The sequence below is a fragment of the Odocoileus virginianus genome, chromosome 8 (genome assembly GCF_023699985.2).
Source record: "Odocoileus virginianus isolate 20LAN1187 ecotype Illinois chromosome 8, Ovbor_1.2, whole genome shotgun sequence".
NCBI lineage: Eukaryota > Metazoa > Chordata > Mammalia > Artiodactyla > Cervidae > Odocoileus > Odocoileus virginianus.
This window is the reverse complement of record NC_069681.1, coordinates 79,744,916-79,759,316: the sequence shown is the minus strand read 5'-3', so window position 1 is coordinate 79,759,316 and position 14,401 is coordinate 79,744,916. Positions and strand designations below refer to the sequence as shown.

General features: G+C 35.7%; 1 protein-coding gene across 7 annotated transcripts in view; it reads right to left on the bottom strand.

Moving 5' to 3' along the window:
• The window catches only part of NBEA (neurobeachin), a 642,892-nt gene that overhangs the window by 514,886 nt on the left and 113,605 nt on the right, over window positions 1–14,401 (bottom strand). For all 7 annotated transcript variants that reach the window (XM_070471793.1, XM_070471794.1, XM_070471796.1 and 4 more), the window contains exon 8: window positions 10,756–10,902. In XM_070471793.1, the coding sequence (XP_070327894.1) occupies window positions 10,756–10,902 (147 nt within the window). The remainder of the gene's footprint in view (window positions 1–10,755; window positions 10,903–14,401) is intronic.

Genomic DNA, 14,401 nt, shown 5'->3' with positions numbered 1-14,401 from the left:
AAAAAATAAAAATAAAAAGTTAAATGAAGCTCTTTTCCTCTTGTTATTTCCCCTGCCTTCCTGAAAAATCATAAAGCTAACAGGAAGGGCAAACAAGGCAGGAGTTGGCACTAGGAGGAAAGATGAGTTGCAGTGGCCAGAAGCATAGCAGGGCCCTGAGCAAAGTCAGGAGCATAACCACACAAGGAAGCATCATGGTGTCAAAGTCCTACAGGGGTGAGGAGGGTGTTCACCCAACAGAGCTATCCAGATATGGGAGACAAAGAATAAGAAACTGTTCTATTGAGCAGACAAAAGATACATTATAATATGAATAAGAAACTGTTCTATTGAGCAGACAAAAGATACATTATAATATAACTGCTGTGAACTAGATAATTTTCCTATAAAGGGCATTATGGGTCAATTAGCAAAATTCTAACAGGATCTGAGAATTAAATGGTATTAACAGACTGATGTTAGAAATTCTGTAAAAGAATATTCTTGTTTGTATAAACACGATAGTCAAGGAAGACAGGGCAGTATGTCAGCAATACTCTTAAACAGGTCAGGGGAGAAATTTATCTTACAACTGCGCTTGTAATTTTTCTGTAAGTTTCACTTTCTTTTTAAATTTAAGAATGAGAAAGAAAAAAAGATGAAAATTCAAGAGACAGTGACAAATATTAAAGATAAGCAAAGTAAACCAAACAAGTATAGTCAAGTCTCTGAAGAAAACAAAAGCAATGAAATAGAACAAACAGTAGATAGTATCCAAAATTCCTTGTAATACAAAAACATGCAAAACTGCATACTGAAAGTGCCTATCACTTAACTGAGAAATCAACTCAGGATAACCAAGAATTATCCAGCAAAACTGCTGAATTTAAAGAAAAAAGTTTTAAAAAAGTAAAAAAACAAAAACAAAACATAGTCCTTTGAACAAAACACTTAAAGCCAGAAGAAAATCAGCAACATGTTTAAGTGGTACAAAGAAATGTCAGTCAAGATATAGTCAAGCAAATGGCTGTCAAACATAATGGCTCTTGATAAACTAATATGGAAATGTAGCTCTCAAAAACATTATTCTCATAAGTCCCTCCTGAGGAATAAACTATATAATTAGCTTCAGATAGGTAAAACAGAATGGGCTCCCCTGGTGGCTCAGACAGTAAAGAATCCACCTGCAGTGCGGGAGGCCTGGGTTCGATCCCTGGGTTGGGAAGAACACCTGGAAGAGGGCACGACAACCCACTCCATTATTGTTGCCTAGAGAATCCCCATGGACAGAGGAGCCTGGCGGGCTATAGTCCACAGGGTCAGAAAGAGTCGGACATGACTGAGCGACACAGCACAGCACACGCAAGACAGATAAATGTAAGGACTGTGATGAGTATCAAATATATACTCATAAAACTATGACTAAGAATTTAAAAAGAAGGAGGATAATACGTAATACATCAAGGCTGTATATTGCCACCCTGCTTATTTAACATATATGCAGAGGACATCATGTTAAATGATGAAGCACAAGCTGGAATCAAGATTGCTGGGAGAAACAGCAATAACCTCAGATACACAGATGACACCACCGTTATGTCAGAAAGCAAAGAGGAACTAAAGAGTCTTTTGATGAAAGTGAAAGAGGAAGGTGAAAAAGCTGGCTTAAAATTCAACATTCCAAAAATGAAGATCATGGCATACGGTCCCATCATTTCATAGCAAACAGATGGGGAAACCATGGAAACAGTGACAGACTTCTTGGGCTCCAAAATCATGCAGATGGTGACTGCAGCCATGAAATTAAAAGACACTTGCTCCTTGGAAGAAAAGCTATGATCAACCTAGACAGCATATTAAAAAGTAGACACATTATTTTGCCAACAAAGGTCCCTCTAGTCAAAGCTATGGTTTCTCCAGTGGTCATGTATGGATGTAAGAGTTGGACCATAAAGAAGGCTGAGTGCCAAAGAATTGATGCTTTTGAACTGTGGTATTGGAGAAGACTCTTGAGAGACCCTTGGACTGCAAGGAGTTTCAAACTAGTCAATCCTAGAGAAATCAGTCCTGAATAGTCACTGGAAGGACTGATGTTGAAACTGAAACTCCAATACTTTGGCCACCTGATGTGAAGAGCTGACTCATTAGAAAAGTTCAGTGCTGGGAAAGACAGAAGGCAGGAGAAGGGGACGACAGAGGATGAGATGGTAGGATGGCATCACAGACTAAATGGACATGAGTTTCAGCAAGCTCCGGGAGATGGTGAAGGACAGGGAAGCCTGGTGTGCTGCAGTCCATTGGGTTGCAAAGAGTTGGACACAACTGAGTAACTGGACAACAACAACAATATGTAATAACTACGTGACTCACAATGTAGCTAATCTCTTTTTTTTTTTTTCATTTATTTTTATTAGTTAGAGGCTAATTACTTTACAATATTGTAGTGGTTTTTGTCATGCATTGACATGAATCAGTCAAGCTAATCTCTTATATTTAGTTTTCTATGACTGTCATAACAAAACATCAAAGTCTGAGTAGCCTAAACAACAAAAATTTATTTTCTCACAATTCTCGAGGCTAGAAATCCAAGTTCAAAGTTTCAGCAGGGTTGGATTCTTCTGAACCCTCTCCCAAGCCTCTCTCCTTGGCTTGTAAATGACCCACTTTCCTCCCTGGGCCTTAACATGGTAATCTGTGAGTGTCTGTATCCTAAGTTCCTTTGCTTATAAGCACAATATTCATATTGTATCAGGACCCACCCTAATGACTGCACTTAACATTACCTCTTTAAAGACCCTATCTCCAAATATAGACACATTCTGATACTGGGAGTTGGAATTTAAACATATGAATTTTGGGGGAACCACAAGTCAGCCCATAATATACCTCAAAATTTTAAAATGGCAAGGAAAATAGAGCATATGCAAAACAAGCTTTTAAGTGTTTTCAGTTATCAGTAGGATAGTGTTTGCACTGCTATTCTTAGACTGTTACTTGTGTAATTATGGGCTTTTCTAATTCTATAACAATATGTGTACTTGTCAATAAGAACTCTCAAAGTGGAAGAAAAGGGATACATATTTAACTAAGAGGAGATCAAGACAATCTTTACATTTCCCATTCATAAAAACTAGAGATTACTGGAGTAATGACTGACTCCAGGGCTGAAACTATAAAATGTTCAGGATGAGACAGAAATATCGTCATAGCAAATAGTAAGGATGTTATGAAAGACCAAAGAGTAATGTCAAAAGGACTAAGGGACCAACTAGAAGGGATATGAATTGCCCAGAGTTGGAGCAATCTGCATTTCTTAAAGAAAAACACAGTAACTACAATTGGTTGAAACACCTTAAATATACTTAAATCTCTAAGCTTATAATGACACTTTAAAAATAGTAACTGGACATCTCTGAACAAGGAGGAATGACATTAGATTATATTATTTCCCCTAAGAGAACACTAGGTAGCTTTATTAATCAGAGTTGGCAGAGGAGAAAGTTGTTAGTACATTAACTAGATAAAAATCTGGTAGGAATTAACCATTTTATGACCAATGGGTAAGAATTATTTGAATATGGGAAAAAAAATAAGACTCTGCTGAAGGCAATGCATTGAGGGAATAAAACTAGAACTTTGGAAAGACATACAGAATAGTTTTCTTTCCATTCGTGGAAAGTCTAGCATTCTAAATATACTATAGCTATAAAGTAATATGCCTGGTATTTTAAAGCAAATATACCTTAACAAATATGACCAAATGAGTGTTGTATTTTGCAAAAGAGTCCTCTCAGAACTATTTACACATATATTCCAACACTCAAAATATTCCTTATATCTAGGGTTTTAAAAATAATTGCAGAATCTAAAGGGTTTTAAAAAGACCTTTATTAACAGGTGCTTGCAATTTGTTGACATTTTTAGGAAAAAAAATTACACCGTAAACTTTTATTACAAATTGAAAATGAGGTTCTTAAAAATTTCAACTTGAACAGATATGAAACAAAAAGGTGTATTTACAAAACAGGCTTTAAAAAAACAAACAACAACAACAACAAACGTGTTTGCCATCATTGAAGAGTCTTTAGGTAAAGATAATAAAAACTCGAGCCTGCTCAGGGACTGTAGTGCAAGGAACAGTTTTACTATCTGGTTAAGGGGTAAAAGATGGCCACCCACTCCAGTATTCTTGCCTGGAAAACCCCAGACAGGGGAGACTGGCGAGCTACAGCCCATGGGGTCATAAGGGAGTTACACAGCTTAGCCAACTAAACAGCAAACAAGGGGTGGAGAGCAAGTACTTGAGGTCTGAACCACTCATTCATTTCTTGTTGCTGAAATGTTGTATTCATTTCTCCTTGTGATGAGATTCTTACTTCTGTGCACAGTTATTGAAGATGTAAGGTGACCAGGGCCACTGCTCCTGGTGGTACTGCTGGGTTGTGCCGGCGCCTAGATGCTCATGGTTGCAATAACGACTGGGGCCAGTTGAGGCAGCTGAAGTTCTTGGGGAGATGATGATGCGACTCAGGGCTTTCTGGAGCTGGCTTTGCATTCCCACTACCAACTGAATTCTATAGAATTTTAAATTATATTTTTGAAGGCAAACTGTCATCCTCAAGGGATTGATTTAATTTGGGGAAAAAGAATAAAATAAAAGACCTGAGGCCATCATAAAACCATCTTTCATCAAAAATACAGTTTATCTCTAAAGTAATGAGAACTGTTTCCTTGTGTCACTTAAAAACTGACCCTGCAGGCAATTTCAAAAAAGAAATGCAATTAACTTGTAAAATGGTAGCATATTTTGCATATGCATATATCTTTCAAAAGAAACTGGTTAAAAAGGAAAATCATTTAAAATATTATAGTTTAAAAATAGTTTCTCTATTTTACATAGTGAATTTATGTAACCATACTTCATAGGCACATTAAGTACCTATTACTCAGAGGTTTTTATTTCGATAAAAATTTAATTTGCAAATGTATTGGACATAAATACATGTATAAGTCAGCAAAAGGAAATAAGCATGAGACCAGAAAAAAAAAAAGAAAAAAAAAACTACATATAAACAGTTCCTCAAAAGGAAAAAATGATGGAAATGGAGTAGAGAGATATTACAGTAGATTCCTCTGACTCCTTGTGGATTCTAAGGAGATGGCAATAGAAGAAGAAAAACTGATCTTTAGGGTTGAGCAGGTATTTCTGCCATGGGCAAGGTACGGTTAATGCATAATGCAAATGCACAATCATACTATAAGGGAGAAAGGAGTCCAGAGATCAGAGAAAAATCTTATGTTTAAATTCTTCTTGTCTTACCTTCAAACGTGAATTTTTAATTCATCATTTTGCATACTATATTTTAAGGTTGCACCCATACAACTCTTTGGTTCTTGATCCCCCCATCTTTTCTACCTCTCTTCTAACGTTCAATCAATCTATATCCAAGTTCATTTATATCTCTTTCATGTCCATGTTCATTTTTCTTTCTGCTAATAAGTAAGAGTGGATTTCTTTTTTACCTGAGATATATTTTTAAGTTCCAAAATTTCCATTGATATTTGTATGTTGAAGTTGATAATTTCCACCTATTGATTCATTACAAGCACTTTCTTTTACCCTATTAGTTACAAAAAGTCTCTAAAAGTCCTCATGTGACAATTAAACAATTCTAGGTTATCCTGGAGTTGGTATGTGCTAATTTTCTCTTCCCTTGAAAATAAGCCACATTTTCCTGACTTTTCATAGGATGAATAATTTGTGATGATATGCTGGACATTTTGGATATTATCCTGTGGAGACTATATTCTGAAATATCCTGATGCTTTTGTTTCAGTGGATCATTTTCTCTTTTAGATATGATTACAGACTGTCATTTTTTTTCTATGTGTGGCATCTCAGATGTCAGTTCATTTCTTGAACTGTTATTTACAATCTAGTATCCATTTATCATGATCATACACGGTTTCATGGGTCAGTCACACACTTCAACTGTTTTCTTTCAGTTGTTAACACAAAATTCATTTTATGACTGCCTCTTTTCTAAGGGCCTATTATTCATCCTGTATTGCTGGCTGCCCCAATGCTTGTTACCTTATTTTTTCTAGCCAGGAAGTTTGTCTATCAATATAAAAAATGAGGAACTCAGCCCATGCTGACTACCTCCTGGTTCCATGTTTTGACTCTCCTCTATAACTTGCCTGCTTTATATTCAGTCTCCAAGGCTCTGATGTCTTCTGCATTATGTCCAGACTTTGTATATGGTTATCTGTGGGAACATCAGTTTCTTAGGAACTTTCTCTTCCATATAAGTACTGAAAAATCTCCAAAGTGACTTTTAATTCTGATGGTTGTCTTATACATTTCCCCCTATCAGTTAGATCTTCATCTTGATATAATAAACTGTTAAAAATCATGATGCTACCATTTTCTTGAATGGAAGACAGAACACAAAACTAAATACTGAAATATACAGCAAATGAAGATTAATTGTTTTCCACATATTTATTTCATAATTAGGAAATCTCCAGTAATGATTATAAAATATCTAAACTCTGTAAACATCTGTTTTGCAAGTTTATGTCAAAATGCCATCTTATATTATAGATGACTCTTAACCTTGAAAGCAACTAAAAAACTGCAATCAAACGGAGCTCCAAAATCAATCTAACTCAAGAGTGAAAAGTGAAAGTTGCTTAGTTGTCTCTGACTCTTAGAATTCTCCAGGCCAAAATACTGGAGTGGGTAGCCTTTTCCTTCTCCAGTGTATCTTTCCAACCCAGGGATTGAACCCAGGTCTCCCAAATTGCAGGCAGATTCTTTGCCAGGGAAGCACAAGAATACTAGAGTATGCAGCCTATCCCCTCTCCAGAGGATCTTCCCGACCCAAGAACTGAACTGGGTCTCCTGCACTGCAGGCAGATTCTTTACCAGATGAGATACAACTTTACTAAACTAGAAAAAGTTACAGTGAGAAATTCTGTATTCCATTAATTACTCACAAACTTAATGATTTATTTAATTAATCAGTGATATCCTACCTCATTTTCTGTTTACCAAAGATAACCAGGTACAAAATATTCACTGACAAGTTACAGTGCTTAAAATCAGGCATTTCAGATAAAGAAAACTGCCTAGCACTCTAATGATCTACAGATGAAAATCACTTGAGACAGGTTTCATGGTATAGATGATGTGAAGACATTATTTGTGGATAGAATTAACTTATTTATTTCAAAGCCCAGATGTTGACATGCTATCTACATTAAGCTCCAAATCACAGACAATATGGTCTGACCATTATAATGCTTTCTCTGGTGTCTCTTTTCTGCAGACATTTTGAGGCAAAAAACACAAACATTGTGTTATTATATAACAACTAATGATATAAGCTTCATTTTTAATTTAAACCAAATGCCAACTAACTAACATACCCTACCAAAATCTGATTGATTATACTCCTTGCAGCCGAAGGTGGAGAAGCTCTATACAGCCAGCAAAAACAAGACTGGGAGCTGACTGTGGCTCAGATCATGAACTCCTTACTGCACACTGCAGATTTAAATTGAAGAAAGTAGTGAAAACCACTAGACCATACAGTTTATGACCTAAATCAAATCCCTTATGATTATACAGTGGAAATGACAAACAGATTCAAGGGATTTGATCTGATACAGTGCCTGAAGAACTATGGACTGAGGTTTGTGCCACTGTACAGGAGGCAGATATCAAAATCATCTGCAAGAAAAAGAAAGGAAAAATGGTTGTCTGAGGAGGGCTTACAAATAGCTGAGCAAAGAAGAGAAGTAAAAGGCAAAGGAAAAAAGGAAAGTGAGACAGTGAAAAAGCTGGCTTAAAACTCAACATTCAGAAAACTAAGACCATGGCATCCGGTCCCATCACTTGATAGCAAATAGATGGGGAAACAACGGAAACAATGACTGGCTTTATTTTCCTGGGCCCCAAAATAACTGCAGATGGTGATTGCAGCTATGAAATTAAAAGATGCTTGCTCCTTGGAAGAAAAGCTATGACCAACCTAGACAATATATTAAAAAGCAGAGACATTACTTTGCTGACAAAGATCGGTCTAGACAAAGCTATGGTTTTTCCAGTTGTCATGCATGGATGTTGACAACTGGACTATAAAGAAGGCTGAGTGCCAAAGAATTGATGCTTTTGAACTGTGGTGTTGGAGGAGACTCTTAAGAGTCCCTCAGTCGGCCAGGAGACCAAATCAGTCAATCCTAAAGGAAATCAGTCCTGAATATTCTGAAGCTGAAGCTCTAATACTCTGGCCACCTGATGTGAAGAACTGACTCCTTAGAAAAGACCCTGATGCTGGGAAAGGCTGAAGGCAGGAGAAAAAGGGGATGATAGAGGATGGGATGGTTAGATATCATTACTGACTCAATGGACATGAGTTTGGGCAAGCTCTGGCAGCTGGTGATGGATAGGGAAGCCTGGCGTGCTGCAGTCCATGGGGTCATAAAGAGTCAGACACAACTGAGCTACTGAACTGACTGACTGACATACCTTAAAATTTCCACTACAACCTGTTACCCCTTCTCTCACAGGAAGTGACTTTGCCTCCTACTTACCAAGGAAACCGAGACTATATTGTGTGAGCCACCTCAGCTTTGTCCCATGTCATAACACAATCTGATCTTAATTTGCATCCTCTGCACCCTTCCTTAATTTTCTAAATTTCCAGAAATAGTTTCAATATCAAAATTTTTGCAGGTGCCTGTCCTGATGGTACTGTACTTTTTAAATTCACAAGATGAGGAAGTGCACACACCCATGAACTTAACAGTTAATCTCCATTAATAATAATGAAATCCATAGGCTAAGCCTACAGACTGGCAACTTTCAAAACTTGAAATTTTTTTCATGAAATGCCCAAAAGGCACTTTCTTTCTCATTTTCTTAATGTATTACTTTAATTCTGGGACTTTTTTTGGGGGGGGCCAGGGGGTGCAGGCCGCACAGTATGTAGGATCTTAATTCCCTGACCAGGGATTGAACCTGTGCCCCCTGCAACTGGAAGCATAGGGTCTTAACCACTGGACCACCAGGGGACATCCTGAGAAGCATTCTCTTTTAAAGGTTCTGACTCTGATGCAGATGATGACATATACTCTGTTGTCTATGCTAAAGTTCAAGGAATATATCTTTATCACATGAGTACTTGCATATAGAACAAGGTGACAAAGAGTTACTACTTATTTTCACCATTGGTATAAAATAATGTGATAAGAAAGGGCTGCTGTGACAAACTGCTTAGTTTGTAAAGTAGTTCAGAACAATATTTGCTCCTTTCTGAAAGAGAGAGTTAATACCTGCTAATGTTTAATCCTTTTTTTTTTTCCTTTGCTGCTAATAAGCTCCCACCAATTCTGAAGTTTCATTATAGCAATCACACTAGATTTATGGCTTTTTAAGCTGTATTTTCTTGATTTTCTACTTTATTTATATTTCACTAGTTTGTCACCCAACTTAATATCATTCTGTTAGTGCCTGAAGAAACCAACTTCAAATATTTAAATGGAATAAGGAAAAGAAGTATGAAAGGAAGGCATGTTGCATATTAACTCAAAAATTTGAATTACAGAGACAATTCCATGCACACTCAACACATGGCATAACTAGGACTCAAATTCAACAAAAGTATTCATGGAAGAAAAAGTGGCTGTAACAAGCACAAATTCACTTCTATAGATAGCAAAACAAAATGGACAAAAGATGGCAGCCAGTACTGTCACCTTGACATAAAAATGACAACACTACTGTCATTCAATACTATTATGGTTATTAAAATCACTGAGAATAGAAATATCTTTTCATAAGGGTAAATTCAAATTGTCATTTACATGTCCAATATAGAACATAAAATTTTAAACAGAAATATTAATGCAAAAATGCAAAGGCATAAGGAGAAATATTTTTAATGTTTAGTACTCCCTTTCCCATAGCACAATCTTCACACTGATTATTTAAACACTAAGTTTTAAAAAGGAAAAACAATTCTTCCATGAAAGATCTTCAGAATTATAAATGTTTTGAATTACACTGTAGTATTCTCTCTCAACTCCATACAGTTTGGGATATCACAATTCCAAATGTGACTTACACAAAACTCATATATTTCCCCAGCCAGGTGTACTGCCCAGTGAATGCAATATCTTGCTTAAATAAATCTTTGTTTTTAAAGTAAAAAAAACAAGAAAATATGGTAAATCACACTAAATAATTAGTCTTGCAAAATTACAATATGCACTACTCTGCCCACTTCCGTGCAACAGCAAAGAACAAGCAAAAAAATAGAAGCTAACACTCAATAGTTCCAGCTACATTTAATATTTTACATCATTTTCCTTCAAAATCATTAACTATTCTATTTGGGTTATCTCTAATATTTGTTCATAATATAATTCATATATCTTGTAATTTGAGATTTTAAATATCATGTTAAGCAATATGGTTTTACAAAATTTATTATTTAAGAATTATGTCAACAAAAGCTATGGCTTCATCATTAGAAAACATTCTAAAGAATAAAAAAAAGTTCAGGAAGGGAAGGGGAAAATAGTTAAAAAGAGAAAAAAACACCTTTGAAACAAAATGAAACAAACTAATGACTCAGTTCCAAAATACACAGATGACTTTTAAACTACATTGAAGAAAACCTATCATTATATACTAAATTGTGTATAGTATTTCACATTTCACACCTATAACTTTCCATAGAATTTATAATAAGATGATCTTCCTACCTTATATCCAGGTCCTAACTGATGAATTGCAAATATCTGTGCAGGGTTGAGGGCTTCACTGAACACATACACGGCACCAAGCTGACCACAGAACACCCTATTTGCATCAGCAGTTTCTGAAGATCCGAGAAAGCACTTGTCATAGCTCTATTTTTAAAAAGTCATAAAAAAATCCAATGTTTTATTTTGCAATGACAAAATATTTAAGGATATTTGCCTTCATGGTCAGTATACCATAAAGCATAATAATAATAACAGAAGAAACCAACAATTAAGACTCTATGGATTATTTAAATAATAAAAAAAAAGACTAAAGATTTTTTGGGGAAAGTTAATCAGTCAAATGTTTCATATTTATGGGCAAGCAAACAAACAATGACTATTCTATAATCACTTGACCAACTTTCCAAATTCTACAGTTAAAAGCAAAAGAGATTAAAACTATTTATTTACAAAAGTATAACTTATTTTTACACTATAATGATTTGTAATTGTCCATAGATAGTTACCTGAATCAAAAGAATGACTCTTTCAAATTTAGCCATAAACACACTGGACCAAAATTTTTTAATTCTACCTCATTTCTCCATTATGGATATATTTCTCTACTTCTCTACACTAAGTTAAAGACACAAAGAAAAATCACTTTCTTCTTTTAGATGAATTGGTATAATGCAGAATCAAATAAACAATAATTACCAAAATCTGCTGACAAAAGCAGATGGTATTATACAATGCTCTGCATCTGGGGAGTTTAGCACCTAAGAAACCACATTTAACAAGATCCTTCCCACCTCTAATTCTTACATCTCACCTAACACATGGCCCTATCTATCCAGACCAAAACTAGTGACTATTCACTTCCCATTCTCACAGGTTATTCTACAAGCAAGACATTATGTATGTATGGCATCCCTTTGATGCCTCAATAAAATAACCGAAAAATTGTGAATGAGGTCCAAAGGAGAAACTCCTCATAGAGTACCTAATCGTTAAGTAAAAGTACAGGAACTGTAGAACAGACTACATAATGTATGTGTGCATGTGTGTGTGTGTTATTCTCCAGGCATCTCCATTTCTTGGAATATTATTGCAAACAATTAAAAAATCAGTCCTTGTTTCCTTTCTTTTTTAAAATATGACTATAGAGTCAATGGCAGTCAATAAGATCACTCTATAATAAAAAGACTGTCCCCTCTGGAAGGCAAATATGAAGCAGAATTTCACTGAATATTCTAATTATGGAAAAAACTATTCTCATAAATATGTATTGACTATGACCCAACTATAAGTTTCTAGGACAGAACAAGCAAACTATTCCTATAAAGGAACAGATAGTAAATATTTTCAAACTTTGCAATCTACAACTTGCTTTGGTCACAGATTCTTTGATTTTTTTGTTTTGTTTGAGCCTTTATTTTTTTATTTTATTTATTTTAGTTGGAGGCTAATTGCTTTACAATATTGTAGTGGTTTTTGCCATACACTGACATGAATCAGCCATGGATTTACATGTGTTCCCCATCCTGAACCTCCCTCCCACCACCCTCCCCATCCCATCCCTCTGGGTCATCCCAGTGCACCAGCCCTGAGCACTTGTCTCATGTATCCAACCTGGACTGGTGATCTGTTTCACACTTGAAAATATACATGTTTCAATGCTATTCTCTCAGATCATCCCACCCTTGACTTCTCTCATAGAGTCCAAAAGTCTATTCTATACATCTGAGTCTCTTTTTCTGTTTTGCATATAGGGTTCTTGTTACCATCTTTCTAAATTCCATATATATGTGTTAGTACTGTATTGGTGTTTTTCTTTCTAGCTTACTTCACTCTGTATAATAGGCTCCAGTTTCATCCATCTCATTAGAACTGATTCAAATGTATCCTTTTTAATGGCTGAGTAGTATTCCATTGTGTATATGTACCACAGCTTCCTTATCCATTCATCTGTTGATGGACATCCAGGTTGCTTCCATGTCCTAGCTATTATAAACAGTGCAGTGATCAACATTGGGGTGCACGCGTCTCTGTCAATTCTGGTTTCCTCAGTGTGTATGCCCAGCAGCAGGATCAATATGGCAGTTCTATTTCCAGTTTTTTAAGGAATCTCCACATTGTTCTCCATAGTGCCTGTACTAGTTTGTATTCCCACCAACAGTGTAAGAGGGTTCCCGTTTCTCCACACCCTCTCCAGCATTTATTGCTTGAGGACTTTTGGATAATAGCCATTCTGACTGGCATGAAATGGTACCTCATTGTGGTTTTGATTTGCATTTCTCTGATAATGAGTGATGTTGAGCTTCTTTTCATGTTTTTGTTAGCCATCTGTATGTTTTCTTTGGAGAAGGGTCTGTTCAGTTCCTTGGCCCATTTTTTGATTAGGTCATTTATTTTTCTGGAATTGAGTTGCAAGAGTTGCTTGTATATTTTTGAGATTAATTCTTTATCAGTTGCCTTGTTTGCGATTATTTTCTCCCATTTTGAATGCTGTCTTTGCACATTGCTTATAGTTTCCTTTGTTGTGCAAAAGCTTTTCAGTATAATTAGGTTCCATTTGTTTATTTTTGCTTTTATTTCCAATATTCTAGGACGTGGGTCATAGAGGATCCTGCTGTGGTTTATGTCAGAGAGTTTTGCCTATGTTCTCTAGGAGTTTTATAGTTTCTGGTCTTACATTTAGATCTTTAATCCATTTTGAGTTTATTTTTGTGTATGGTGTTAGAAAGTGTTCTAGTTTCATTCTTTTACAAGTGTTTGACCAGTTTCCCCAGCACCACTTGTTAAAGAGGTTGTCTTTTCGTCATTGTATATTCTTGCCTCCTCTGTTGAAGATAAGGTGTCCATAGATGTGTGGATTTATCTCTAGGCTTTCTATTCTGTCCCATTGATCTATATTTCTGTCTTTGTGCTAGTACCATACTGTCTTGATGACTGTGGCTTTGCAGTAGAGCCTGAAGTCAGGCAAGTTGACTCCTCCAGTTCCATTCTTCTTTCTCAAGATTGCTTTGGCTATTCAAGGCTTTTTGTATTTCCATACAAATTGTGAAATTGTTTTAGTTCTGTGAAAAATACCGTTGGTAGCTTGATAGGGACTGCATTGAATCTATAGATTGCTTTGGTTAGTATACTCATTTTCACTATATTGATTCTTCAAATCCATCAACATGGTATATTTCTCCATCTATTTGTGTCCTCTTTGATTTCTTTCATCAGTGTTTTATAGTTTTCTATATATAGGTCTTATGTTTCTTTAGGTAGATATATTCCTAAGTATTTTATTTTTTTCATTGCAATGGTGAATGGTATTGTTTCCTTAATTTCTCTTTCTTTTTTTTCATTGTTAGTGTATAGGAATGCAAGGGATTTCTCTGTGTTAATTTTATATCCTACAACTTTACTATATTCATTGATTAGCTCTGGTAATTTTCTGGTAGAGTCTTTACAGTTTTCTATGTAGAGGACCATGTCATCTGCCAACAGTGAGCGTTTTACTTCTTCTTTTCCAATCTGGATTCCTTTTATTTCTTTTTCTGCTCTGACTGCTATGGCCAAAACTTCCAAAACTATGTTGAATAGTAGTGGTGAGGGTGGGTAACCTTGCTTGTTCCTGACTTTAGGGCAAATGCTTTCAAAAGAAAGGCTA